Raw genomic sequence first — 12860 nt, forward strand, 5'->3', positions numbered from 1 at the left:
GCGAGTTAGTCTAGTATCCCTTAGATATGAGCAAGACTATCTAGCTATACTTTACTCTTTTAAAAAATCAAAGCTAATTTATAATATTGTATTATGTCTAGATACCTCTAATCATGTTATTCTTCAATCCTATTGATCACTGGTTTCATCATTTAAGCATACATTTTAGTAACTATACTGACCTTTTAAAAAAAAGAATTACTACATTATTTCTTTCGACTGTATGTTGTCTCTCTCACTGACTTTCATCTTTATTATCTTTTTTTTTCTATTGCAGGCTTAGCTTCCTTCTTGTTTCCTGTCATCTTAAGGTTCACGTGTAGATCACTGGTTATGGGTGTCTCTTCCCATACCTGTGTGAGCATCTAAAGTTGAACATTTCCCCTTGAGCACTCATGATTTACATCTCCACATTCGTGTATTCCCTCTGTTTTCATGAAGCTGAAGATACTCCTTAATATCCCACAGATTTAATATCTGAGCCATACATGTGATCATATGATGATGACTCCGACTGTTGGAAAAATTCTCCGCTCTCTGTTAGCAATATCCACAATTTCTGTTTTAATCAAATAATTTTCTCTGAAAGATTTAGCTTCTAAAAGGATATTTAACATTTTTTTTTGGTCCAGCATGTGTATTTGAAAAAAAAAAAAGTGTCTACTCTGTTGTAATTGGGCAGAATATTTTTTATAAATGTCAGTTAATTTGGCTGTTGTTCACATCTTCTGTATCCTTATTTATTTAGATATCTATTAGATATTTAGATTTAAATATTTATCTATTTTGGCCAACAGTTTTAGCCGTTTTTAGTGAGCACAGAATGTTGAAATCATCACCTAACCTTATGTGTTATTTTTTCCTTTATATTTTGTCAACTTGACAGTTAGGTACTTTGAAGTTTTGTCTTTAAGTATCCAAATATTCGAGATGTTATGTCTCCTGGCTGATGACACCTCCTTGATCTTGGAGCTGGGGATGTACCTTACTAGGTAGAATGCTTGCCCAGCAATCATGAAGCATTGGGTTCACACTACAGCACGACACAAACCTGGTGTTAAGGGCAAACCAGTAATTGCAAGTACTGGGGAAACAGAGGTAGGAAGCAGAGTAATCCTTGGCTCTTGGTGAGTTAGAAGCCAGCCCGGGATACCTGAAAGCCTGCATCCAAAACAAATCCTCGACCTTTATGCCAGCATGGTATTATTTTTAACTCCATTTTCTCTAATAATAATATAGTAGCGCTCAGAGACACAAACTGCGAGGCTCAAGCAGTCTCAAAGACCAGTGTACAGAAAGACCCAGAGAAACGGACCTGGACGTCCAGAGCAGGTACATCCACACCCGGAATTTAAAACTGAAGGCATAGCCAGGTGCTGGCGCAGAACTGTAATCTACCCTGACTTGAGTTTGGGGCAGATAGAGGCTGAAGAAGAAGGATCGCGAGTTTAAGGCCACCCTGGGCTATACAGGAGCCTCTGACTCAAAACCAAAATAAACAAAACTTAGCTTGGAGCGACTTATGGCCGCCTAGACACCCACATCCCCACTCAGCAGCCTTAAGGAAGAGAGAGCTTCTAGGTGCACAAGATTCCTTACGGCTGTTGCTGCCCCTGGTCCATCATACATAGTAGCCAATGGGGATACGCGGAGGAAGGTGCGGCAGAATTTTCAGCCAACCAGAACGCAGCGGTCCCTGAGAACCACACCCCTACCCCGCCACAGGATTAGGCTACTGATTAGATGGTTCAGCCCACTGAACCTCTCCTTGCTAGTGGGGTGCGCTCGTGTTGCCCGCACATACTAGCTCTAAGCAGCCTGTTTTTGTTTCCGTAGGCTTCCCCTTACAGGTTGGCGCGGTCCAGAATCCCAAGAGTCAGTCCCACAAGCAGAGCCCGCCTCTTGCTTCAGCATCCGATTCCCATAGGCTGATTGGACTGCGCGCGACGTTCGGATTGGAAAGAGAGACCGTCCGTCAAGCGTACGCTCCGCCCTGCCTCTCTTATTGAATAAAGGATAGTGAAGTTGCCCTAGTTTTGGGGACGCGAGTTCATTGGTTTGGCACTACCTCGCTCCAGCAAAGACCGGAACAGGATTGGGGTTTCAGTTAGAAACAGGGAGATGTCAGTTAAGGGATGAGCAATGGCCTTCACCAATTAACACACACTCTCTGCGGAGGCTCAACCAGAATGGGGCGGGACATAAGGGAGAGCCTACTCTAGATTGGGTGAGAGGAACTAGGCCCCGCCCCCTTGGCCTAGTAGATTCCAGGCCGCGCCCCCTTCAGTTCTTAGCCCTTGGTACACGAAGTGGGCCACTGTGGCCCCACTTCACAGCGGACCCTGGCTGCGTCCGGTGGAAGGACGCGCAGATTCCACAGAGTTCCGGGAGAGTCCCGCGCTATCTTTACGGTGAGGGAACGCAGCGTGTGGCTGCCATTGGCACTCCGGGGAGTAAATACCGCCCTGAAACCGGAAGTGTCCCGGGAGGCGTCGCTTCCGGAAGTGTGGCAAATCCCCACCACACCAGGAAGTGTGGTGCCGCGGCGGCTCCTGAAAGTGTTGCTGTCCACCCAGTTGAGATCCGAGGTTGAAACAGGTGTTCATGTATCGTGTTTGCGGAAGCCCAGCGGAGCGTCACCCATCCGAAAGTGCCGGAGGGTGCAAGTATTTGGTCATGTTTTCGGATGTCGCGTCCTGTCGAAAACCGTAGGGGAAACCGCACTAGGAATGTATCCAGGGGGTCTGGCTCCCTGAAGGCTTTTAAGAAGTTTTCTCTTGCTGCCCGTCACCCTCGATTCCCCTTCTCTCCAGGGATGTGCAGATGGAGGCCGAAGGAGATAATGCTGTCCCAGCCCCCGGGGGCGTGGAGGACTTGGTGGACACGCAGTTCCCCAGAGAGGAGGCTGGAGACAGTGAAGGGGTTCACTCAAGCACGCTGGATCCCGGAGATGGGGACCCGGAGGACACAGGTATAGCTTCCCTCAGTGAAGCCTCGGAAGTAATCCCTGGGGGTTGTTGTCATTGCCAGCTGAGTGGGGAAGAGATCAGTAGAAGACCAGTGGGCAATCTCTGGGAACTCAAGAAAGTAGCTTAGCTGGGTCAGTCGTTGGACAGAGACTTGCTGACTTAATTGAAGTGACATAGAAGCCAATGGGTGTCAGCTATTGTCCGGGAGGGGCAGCACTGTGCCTCTACAGATGTATTCTATGGGGTGGGGCGGGGTGGTGGTCAAGGCTAGGAAGATGGACTGTGCTGTTTTCCCCCGAACAGTTCCATTTTAACCTTGGTGTTCTCACATCCTGGGACACTCGTCTGTTGTAGGGAAATTAGAATGTACTTGACCTGAGCATAGATCCTTAAAGAATCAAGAAGGGCATAGTTGGGTCCCAAACAGGTTGTCTTGACAGGTGATGGGAATGGAGACACGTTGCTTGGGTATTTGGGAACCCGGGATTATCAATGCACAATTAAGAACATATGAAAACATCGAATGCGAGAAAATCAGATGGTGTTGCAAATGGGTGATTGTCATTGGGTGAGTCAGTAGACATCAGAGGCAGTGGGAATGGGTGTTGTTCTGGAAGGAAGCAGGTGGCTTCATTATGGGATTTAAAGTGATAACCCCCCCCGGGGGGGCGCGGGAGGAACAGTAGAAACAGTGAAACTCTTGTGGGTTAGTGATTGTTAATGGTGGCCATTGGTGGAGTAGGGGCACAGACCTGGAGTAAAATAAGAACTGTTATGTAAAGGTTATTGAAGACTAAGGTATCAGGGATGTTAATGTGTATTTGTTTGGGTGTTAATGTCACAGCAGAAGTAAATAGGGGGAGTGGCTGAAGGTTAGGGGAGTCCTGGTGACCTGGATGTCAGTGGTTTAGTAATGGCCACTGTCATGGGAAAAATAAGGCCTATCACTGGAAGCATGATTAACCAAAAGAGTCAGTGGGCATCAGTGGGTATGGATGAGGGTGGAAAGGGGTTAGGAGAGTCAGTAGAGGCATTTTAATGGTGGTCGCTGAGGGGTAAGTACACATCAGGGGAATAAAAAAGGGGGGTCAAAGGAGTTAAGGAAGAGCCACTGTAAATAAGGAGATTAATAGTCATTCAGAGAGCGGGGTGCTTTGAAGACCTGGGAATGGCAGTGTCTAAAGGGAATAGTAGAGGGGCCAATGAAGGACCGTGAGAACGTGTTGGGTTATTTGTGTTTTAGGGTGGGGCTCATTGACACCTTAGTGTTAGTGGACATAAGGGTCTAGCATTGTCAGCCATGTTCACTGAGCAGCTAGGAAGATGGGGAGATCTTTGTCAGTGTGTGGGGGTCGCTGGGGGTAAGAGGACTGGTAAAGATTTGGTAGATTGTGGAAAATATAAAGTTAATGGAAGATGAGCCACTCAAGGCTCCCTTTTCAGGATCCAAGGCCAAGGACCAGCCATCCAGCCTCCTATCACCTTTGCCTCAGGCTGAGGCTGCATCAAGCACTTGTGAGCACTGGAAAACTGCAGCTTCCAACAGCAGTCCCCCTGGAGAACCTGAGAGTAGCTCTGAGGGTCAGGGAGAAGACCCCAGTGAAGGGGACTCCAACGATGAGGACCCTAGTGATGAGGACTGGCGCAGCCAACGGAAGCACGTGTTCGTGCTGAGTGAGGCAGGCAAGCCCATTTACTCACGGTATGGTAGCGTGGAGGCACTGTCAGCTACCATGGGTGTGATGACAGCCCTGGTGTCCTTTGTGCAGAGTGCAGGAGATGCCATCCGTGCCATCTATGCTGGTGAGTGAAGAGGAAAGGGCTCAGAGTGGCGGGCTGGTGGCTGGGAATATGGCTGGGGGGTTAGAGGTCTGTATAACTAGCAATGGGTACACCTGCCTACCCACCAGAATTGAGTCAGTGGGTCAGGGTAACTGTCTGGGGGTCCCCCACCTGGTTGGCAGCACACACCCCTGGTTGTCTAGGAGTGAGGAGGTAGACTGTATGACCTGGCTCTGTCTGAATCCTTGTTCAGTTCACCATCTCACCACCTGACTCCTGTGTCTAAATTACCTGGTACCTCCAGAGCCAACATATCCCCACAAGTGTCCCGCTAGCCCTAGCTTATCCTTGCCCTCATTTTGGTGCTGGCGGAGTAAGAGCGCAAGCTCAGTCAGGCCAGGTGCTGTAAGTGTTGGAGAGTGTTTCGGAAAAGTGTCCTTTCTGACCCCGGGATCATTCCTGGTCTGTGTCCACCCTACCCACTCTTCCTTCCCTAGAGGACCACAAGCTGGTGTTCCTGCAGCAGGGTCCACTCCTGCTGGTGGCTGTGTCCCGGACTCCACAGTCTGCAGCACAGCTACGAGGTGAGCTGCTTGCAGTACACGCCCAAATTGTGAGCACACTCACGCGTGCAAGCGTGGCCCGCATCTTCGCACATAAGCAGAACTACGACCTCCGTCGCCTGTTGGCTGGCTCAGAGCGCACACTGGACCGGCTCCTGGATAGTGTGGAGCAAGACCCAGGTGCCCTGCTCCTGGGCGCTGTGCGCTGTGTGCCTCTGGCCCGTCCACTGCGGGATGCCCTGGGCACACTGCTGAGGCGCTGTACAGCTCCAGGCCTGGCCTTATCAGTGCTGGCTGTTGGCGGTCGACTGATAACCGCAGCCCAGGAGAGGAATGTGCTGGCGGAGTGCCGGCTGGACCCAGCTGATCTACAGTTGCTGCTTGACTGGGTGGGTGCACCAGCCTTCGCGGCAGGTGAAGCATGGGCACCTGTGTGCCTGCCTCGCTTTAACCCAGATGGTTTCTTCTATGCCTATGTGGCCCGCCTGGATTCCATGCCTGTCTGCCTGCTGCTGCTTGGTACCAACCGTGAAGCCTTCCATGCCATGGCTGCGTGCCGGCGCTTAGTTGAAGATGGGATGCACAACCTTGGTGCCCTGCGTACTCTTGGAGAGGCTGCCAACTTCTCTAATGGCCCAGCAGCCAATGCCCCTGCCTACAGTGTGCAGGCTGTGGGAGCGCCTGGCCTCCGGCATTTTCTCTATAAGCCACTGGATATCCCTGAACAACACCGCCAGCTGCCACAGTTTACCAGGTGGGCCCTGACTCCAGGTTGATTGAAGACATGTCTAGCCAAGACAATCAGCATCTTATACTCATGAGTTAGGAAAGATAGCTAGCCATGCTTTAGAAATGGGGAGCAGACAGTTCTCTGATGGCAGAGGCTTGAACACCAACCTAAAGGAGTTCCCCTGTTGTAGTGGGAGAAAGACTCTCCTTCCTAGTTTAATGGAGGTGCTTGGCTTACAACCACTAGAAACCCTCAAGTCTAATGGGAGAGGCTGAGCCCCATAATCAATTACAGTCCCTAGCCTGAGAGGGGAGGCAGGCTCTGACTCACCATGCCACTGCCTCCCTCTGTTGCAGTCCCGAGCTAGAGGCCCCATACAGTAGAGAGGAGGAGCGACAGCGACTGTCCGACTTGTATCACCGCCTGCATGCTCGCCTCCACAGCACCTCCCGGCCCCTGCGCCTCATTTACCATGTGGCTGAGAAAGAGACCCTGCTGGCTTGGGTGAGTTGATCAGCTTATCAGCAAATTAGTTCCCTCCTGCAAGCCTGCTTTCCCTGTCATGATCCCTTCTGGCACCTCCACAGGCTTGCCGGAACGTGCACAGGTTTTGCCTTTGTCTGCACCACTGACCTTGTGGACACATGTGTCTTTAATTACAGAAGAATTTCTCACTAACTTCAGCTCTTCTTTAGCCCTGCCATTTCCTGGTTTCCCCCCATTAGCAACCAGGTCAGGGTCTTTGAATTTCAAGGATCCCATCTCCACTATTTCTGAGCTTGCCAGTTCCCTTCTACCAGTTTAGAGGCCTCAGCTCTCCCTAACCATTGCAGGTTCAGGACTGCTCTGTGCCCTCTACTTTCACAGACTGTCCTGTGAGTCTGTTAAAGATCAGCTACAGAGGGAGGCTGGTGGCCAGGCAGGCAGTCCCATAGGGAGTGAGACCTCTCCCCCAACAGGTTCATTAAATAATAGTGTATATTAATGTGGATCCAACATTGTTGTAGGCTAGGATGGTTGTTTTAATTTTTAAGTAATCTTAGAGCTGGAGGTGGCAAAGCCTGTATAAAGAATCACCACAGAGAGGCCTTTCACTCGCGCACTCATGTTCCCTGGTCTCATTTGTTCTGGAATGGTTCCACGAGCTTGTTGACTTGTGGCCCTGGAACTTTCAAATGCCATCAATCTACAAACTTGCTTCTAGAGTGCCCTGACTCAGCTCTCTCATGCTCCAGCATGGTCACAGTAAGAGGCCGTGCAGTAAAGCACACTGTTTGAAGGGCCCATGACACCAGCTCGGCCCTCTCAGGGAAGGTGGAGTCAGCCACACATGTACAATAGTGTTTCCTCTTTGTAACTAGCACAAACCCATGGCACCCATGGCCTGTGTAGTTGTGGGGTTTAGACATATACTTCCTCATGCATTTTAACATGCCTCTATGACTTGAACTTGCAGTGCTTGGTGATGGCTTGTCTAACCACCCCACTTTTTACATTTATAGTTGGGACTCTACATAAGAACAGCCTTCTTGTTGGATTTTTTTTAACTTAGAAATTACATTTATTATTTATTTAGTATGCATGTACGCACATGTATATTGAGTGTAGAGGTCAATGGACAGCTTGTGAGAATCCATACTCTACCAGATTGTCAGGCTTGGGTGGCAGGTGCCCCTTCTTCCACTGAGCCGTTTCACTGGCCCAGAAGTTTATATTTTATATAAATATGGCCTCTTGAGATTGTTCTTGATTTCAGTAGTGTAAAATATTTTTCTAGCATTTTCTGCAGTTATTTTGGACTTAGCTAGTGGACTCCCTGATTTAGGTAGCTTGGGTCCTGTCTCCCATTGGCACATCTCTGTCACGTACAAGTACAGCTTACTTGACATACTACATCCTTTCTGGACTCAGCCATTTTGCCAGGGAACACTACCGTCTTTTTCTAAGGAACTCCAGGGTTTTAGATCAAGTGGTCGGGAGAAGGCTTGCTGAAAAGATGGCTGCCAAGTGGAGAGGACGTGGTGAGCTAGAGGTCCCTAGAGGAGGAACTGCCTATGCATAGGGAAAAGGCCAGGATGTGAGGCAAGGCTGAGGCTGGCTGGATTGGAGAAACAGCAGAAGAAAGGCCAAAGTTGCTGGGGCAGAAAGAGAACACTGGGCAGAGTGGTGGGAAGTGGCACAGAGAAGGTCCTGGAGACCTCGGGGCTGGGCCTCATGTTTGTGTGAAGATCACATTGAATCTTCCACTCTGCAAGGCTGAGATGATACCACAGGGGCAGGAGCAAGGACAGCCATGGATGTAATGATTGCTCACTCAGTTTCCAGTATTGCTGTTACATTATCTCTAATCTGCGGATCAGCATACGAAGAAACACACAGAGTCAGAATCACCCAGTTGAAGCTGCTGATCCAGCTGGCCTCTTGTCTGCCTTTGATAGGATGAATACCAGATTGCCCAGAAAGCCATATCCGGTTGCCATATCCGGTTGCTGCCAAGCATGTGTCCCAAGCTTCAGAGCACACAGGGTTGGGTTTGGGAACACAGAATTGTCCATGACCAGCTCTAGCTCATCTGACTCTCTCCTCCCCTCTCTCCAGGTGACTTCCAAGTTTGAGCTCTATACTTGCCTCAGCCCCCTGGTAACCAAGGCTGGTGCCATCTTAGTAGTGACGAAGCTCTTGCGCTGGGTAAGGAAGGAAGAGGACCGGCTTTTCATCCGTTACCCACCCAAATACTCCACACCCCCATCCACCTCAGCGGAACAGGCCCCCAACAATGGCTTGTTCACAGGCCTCTGAACAACTGGTGGATCGACCACATTTGGCTTTACATTCTGTGTCTACTCTGGAAATGTGGGTAGAAGTCTGTGCAGAGCTGGTCCCCGTCTCCCTGGTCAGATGGGCAAGATGTCTGCCCACAAATGGGAGAAGGGTGACAGCAGCCAGGGACACAGGTTTCTCTCTGAGCCCCTTCATTCTCTTCCACGTCTAGGAAAGTGGGAAGCTTCCTCTGTCCCCTGCCTCACCTCCTCAAGCAGCCTGAATGCCGCCACACCCTCTGTCACCAGCTGTCTCCGCCAAGCCTCTTCTAAGCAGCACAGGTTGCTACCATGTCCTTATTCCAAGTAGACCTGAGACTGGGCTGAGGCTGTCCTCAGGGCTGGGGTGGGAAACCCACAAGGGCTCTAGAATTTGGAATGCAGGGCTAGCCTGTTCTTGAAACCAGCCTATGGATGTTTAAAAAAAAAATACACAAAAACTATATAGAAAGGGCCTAAAGCTGAATCCCTTGAGGCATTCTTCTGTCTTTCATGCTCCCTCCCCTCCCCCATAATTTTTCCCTTTCCTTACTTTAAAACAAAGAACCCCCCAAAAGACCAAAGCCCCACCATGTGGGGCTGTTTCTTACACGAATAAGAGGGTGGCCTCCAGCGTCCACCTGTGTAAAACTTGCTACTTGACTACATCCATGAGCCGGGATTCAGCTTTGTAAAGATGCTCTTAGCCGCTAAAGCTTTCGCTTTCTTCTGTAACTTTTAGTGGAGATCTGTAAACGGACAGGGGTTGGAAATGTGTTGTGCTGATGCCCAGCATGAACATATTCTGGACATTGGACGCTTGCAGTAACAACCTAAAGAAGAGCCCTTAAAGAGCTTGTGCTCACAGCCCACCTCAACTGCTCACTACCTGGCTTCCAGCCTTTTTTAAGAGACACGGTCCTGAGGTTGCGCGCATGCGCGCAAACGTAAACTAGCAGTTGCAGTTTGCAGATATTCTGCGCTTGCTCCAAGTAGACACCTGTGACGCCCCACCCCCTGGTTTCCTACAATAAGTGTAGTGGCACGCGCTGCCTTTCCCTGCTGTTGCTCTTCCGAGGCTCATGCGCAGATACCCCACGTTGGGAAATGGCTGCGGAGCTGGAGCCTTTGATGGCGGAGTGGGTGGAAGCTGAGAAAGCTGAAGACACTCGAGGTAGTGAGGGCTGACAGGGTAGATGGGAAAGAGGCTTCGACTCATGATAATTGTGAATTTTTTTAGGAAAAAACTTTTTAGCCTATTGAAACTTATAACTTCCACAAAGTGGAAATAAATAACATGCGTGTTCTCATCACCTAGGTTAACTTGCCAACTTTATTGACCATATTAAATATCTTAAGCAAGTAGTTCATTTCAAGACCCATTACTCAGCAAGTCGGGAGGGATAGTGATAGGGATAGCAATTTCTCTGTTGCTGCACAGCTGAGGGAAGGAACTCCTGTCACTTCTCAGCCAGCCTAGATCACTACGTGGGTTTCTCAAGGCTCTTGAGCATGGTTTTCCCCACTTTTGTCAAATTTGGTTTGACTTCAGTAATGACAGTTTCTCTTCCTCACTGGGGCCAAGGAAATGGAGTCCTGCCTAGAAATTACTGGAAGAGAAGATCTCACTAAAAGTGCATTCTTGTTTTAATTATAGAAATTTTCTAAACATTCTAAAGTAGAGGAAATAGTGTGACCAAGGGCCCCGATCCTGTGTCATCGGGTGTTCAGTCTTTGTCCTTGTATCTGTCTCCACCTCCCCTTCCTTAACACCCAGTCTGTCATTACATGACCAAACTTGGGAGGGGGCATCTTGCCAGACCTGTTCATTCAGATTCCAAAACAATGAATGTGACCTTCAAGGGCAAACCCTGCAGTTTCCCTGGGCACCTGAAACACCTGCTTGGTGCTCCTACTCCGGGACCTTTTCCTTTATTTTTTTTTTTTTTTTTTAAGAGTGGTTGAATAATGAAGTCATTTTAACAGAATTTGTCTTAAATTGGAGCCACATGTTGGGTGTCTGTTTTCAAAGAATAGAAATCAGACAAGCCACATTTTATTAAGCACATGACACAGTGCCACAGAGATTTAAACATTTAGCATCAACCTTTCAAATTCCTCAAAGTTTAAATAATGGAGTTCATCGGCACTAGAGGAAGAGGGTGTATCAGGTCACATTTCTTAGCCACTGACTGGCCATAGGGGGATGCTATACAACCCCAGTGGCCTTCTGGTAGAGGCTTATGCTTTCAGCAGATGCTGTTCCACATCTGCAACCTCCAAGCTAGGTAATTATAGGAGACAGATGGCACAAGCGTGGACCAAGGGTGGCCAGTGGTGCGTTACTAACAGGCAGAGCTAGAAGAAGCGATCCGAAGCCTGACCAGATCTAGGTGTATCCATGCAGATTGTAGATTTAAAAAAAAAAAGAAAAGGTGGAGAAACGTAAATTTCAGTTGATAAAATTGTTTATTAGAATTGCTCATAAAAAAAGATGGGCCCCAGAAGGTTTATTTTTATTATCGAATATCAGGATTGAAACAAAAAAGGAGGGGGTATGCCTGTCAAGGCCACCTCCTTGAAAACCATCTGAGGTAAGCACACTGATGATAATTGTGGAGGGGGCCTTGGATTTGAGGGAGGGGAGCAAAACAGAGGCCTTTGTGATGTATTGTTTTATTTATCTCTTAGAAAATAGGTAGTGGTGTGTAATCTATAATATAACAGGACAAGGGAAGGCTGAGCAGCAACCCTTGGGACCAATGTTAACACCCAGATTTTAAGTTGTGCAGGTACCTGGAGCCTCCGTACATAGGAAATGGGCACTGGAGTATTAAGGACTAGTGGGTCATACTATCTACAACTTACAGATGACAAACACTCAACACATGGAGATGCTGATAGAGTACCACAGCTTATTTCTATGACTTTTGTGTACATCTGAAACAATTTCAAAATAAAATGTTATATGGGGATTTATCTTCCTCAGCCTCTTTTCTTTTGTAACAAGGAAGGCTTTTTGATATTATTTTAAGTTCACAGAGTTACTAGGTCTCAAATTTTTTAAATTAGACATTAAAATTTTTTATAGCCTCGGGGCTGCAGAGATGGCTCAGTAGTGAAGAGCACTGGCTGCTCTTGCAGAGGATCAGGTTTGATACCCAGCACCCACACAGTGTCTCACAGCTGCCTCTAACTCCCGTTCCGGGGGATCTGACAACCTCCACTGGGACCAGACACACCTACAAGGCAAAACATCACTAAAAGATATAAAGCTAAATTTTTTTTTTCTTGTTACCCTGGGTCTTATGACAAGCTGTAAAAAGGCAGAAAGAGGAAAACCATGGATGGAGCCTTTCCAGAAGTTGCAAATGCCAGCTGGAGAACACTAAGTATGATCTGAGTATTGAAGATTCTACATGATGATTGTGAATTGTATTCGGTATGACTGAAGATGAAGCAAGTTTGGGTGATGTTAGCCGTTAGCACCATGGCCTTGAGTACTCGGACTCATCATGGCCTCACTTTCTGCCTGAAAGATTTCATAAGATGTCAGGAAAACCAACAGCTTTCTTTCTCTGTTGTGAGCTTTTCTTTCTTGGCAAAACATTAAAATCATTTTAAATAATAAAAATGCCTCAGAAGGAGATGCACCAATTTATCAGAGATGATTGTATCATGGCAGTGAGATTCAGAGAAGGAAAATTTTCAGTTCTTCAAAGGTTTTTAGAATGTGATTGAGTATGGATTTTTTTAAATGACACATGAAATATATTTTTTTTTCTAAATAGTGAAAATATGGTCACTGAGTGGCTGACAGTGGTTAAATTCTGTAGCTTAGCTAGGAAAGTCCTGGTCTAGTGTGTGTGAGGCTCTGAACTTGATTTACAACATCACAAAAATTAATCAAAATAAAAGTGACCCTTTCCCAGTGTGGGTCCATTAGAACCTCACAGTATAATACATTGTACACATGTATGAAATTGTTACAGAATTTAAAAATAAGAAATGCAAAACA

General features: G+C 47.8%; 2 protein-coding genes and 1 long non-coding RNA gene across 4 annotated transcripts in view; 2 read left to right on the forward strand and 1 right to left on the reverse strand.

Moving 5' to 3' along the window:
* The first annotated feature begins 2286 nt into the window (after nucleotides 1-2286).
* Mon1b (MON1 homolog B, secretory trafficking associated) lies at nucleotides 2287-10016 on the forward strand. Of its 2 annotated transcripts, none has more exons than XM_031341496.1 (6): nucleotides 2287-2411; nucleotides 2814-2971; nucleotides 4413-4772; nucleotides 5249-6068; nucleotides 6401-6548; nucleotides 8643-10016. In XM_031341496.1, the coding sequence occupies exons 2-6, from the start codon at nucleotides 2824-2826 to the stop codon at nucleotides 8841-8843; spliced, it is 1677 nt and encodes a 558-aa protein (XP_031197356.1). In that variant the 5' UTR covers nucleotides 2287-2411; nucleotides 2814-2823; the 3' UTR covers nucleotides 8844-10016. The 2 variants fall into 2 exon arrangements, with proteins under 2 accessions (XP_031197356.1, XP_031197357.1); XM_031341497.1 differs by lacking the exon at nucleotides 2287-2411 and having other exon boundaries at nucleotides 2524-2971; nucleotides 8643-8732; nucleotides 9037-9148.
* LOC116070226 lies at nucleotides 7597-9855 on the reverse strand. Its single transcript, XR_004110315.1, has 4 exons — nucleotides 9732-9855; nucleotides 9454-9591; nucleotides 9071-9271; nucleotides 7597-8728 (listed from the first exon to the last, which is right to left on the reverse strand). It is a non-coding gene; the product is annotated as an uncharacterized LOC116070226 (long non-coding RNA).
* Syce1l (synaptonemal complex central element protein 1 like) overlaps nucleotides 9909-12860 on the forward strand; it is an 11989-nt gene continuing 9037 nt past the window's right edge. The window contains exon 1 of the mRNA XM_031341498.1: nucleotides 9909-10016. Coding sequence (XP_031197358.1) covers nucleotides 9950-10016 — 67 coding nt within the window. The 5' untranslated portion in view covers nucleotides 9909-9949. The remainder of the gene's footprint in view (nucleotides 10017-12860) is intronic.

The sequence above is a fragment of the Mastomys coucha genome, unplaced genomic scaffold, assembly GCF_008632895.1.
Source record: "Mastomys coucha isolate ucsf_1 unplaced genomic scaffold, UCSF_Mcou_1 pScaffold22, whole genome shotgun sequence".
Taxonomy (NCBI): Eukaryota; Metazoa; Chordata; class Mammalia; order Rodentia; family Muridae; genus Mastomys; species Mastomys coucha.

Coding starts and splice junctions, on each gene's coding strand:
- Mon1b (XM_031341496.1), top strand. CDS start 2,824: ATGGAGGCCGAAGGAGATAATGCTGTCCCAGCCCCCGGGGGCGTGGAG. Junction 6,069..6,400: donor CAGCTGCCACAGTTTACCAG/GTGGGCCCTGAC, acceptor CCTCTGTTGCAG/TCCCGAGCTAGAGGCCCCAT. Junction 6,549..8,642: donor AAGAGACCCTGCTGGCTTGG/GTGAGTTGATCA, acceptor CCCTCTCTCCAG/GTGACTTCCAAGTTTGAGCT.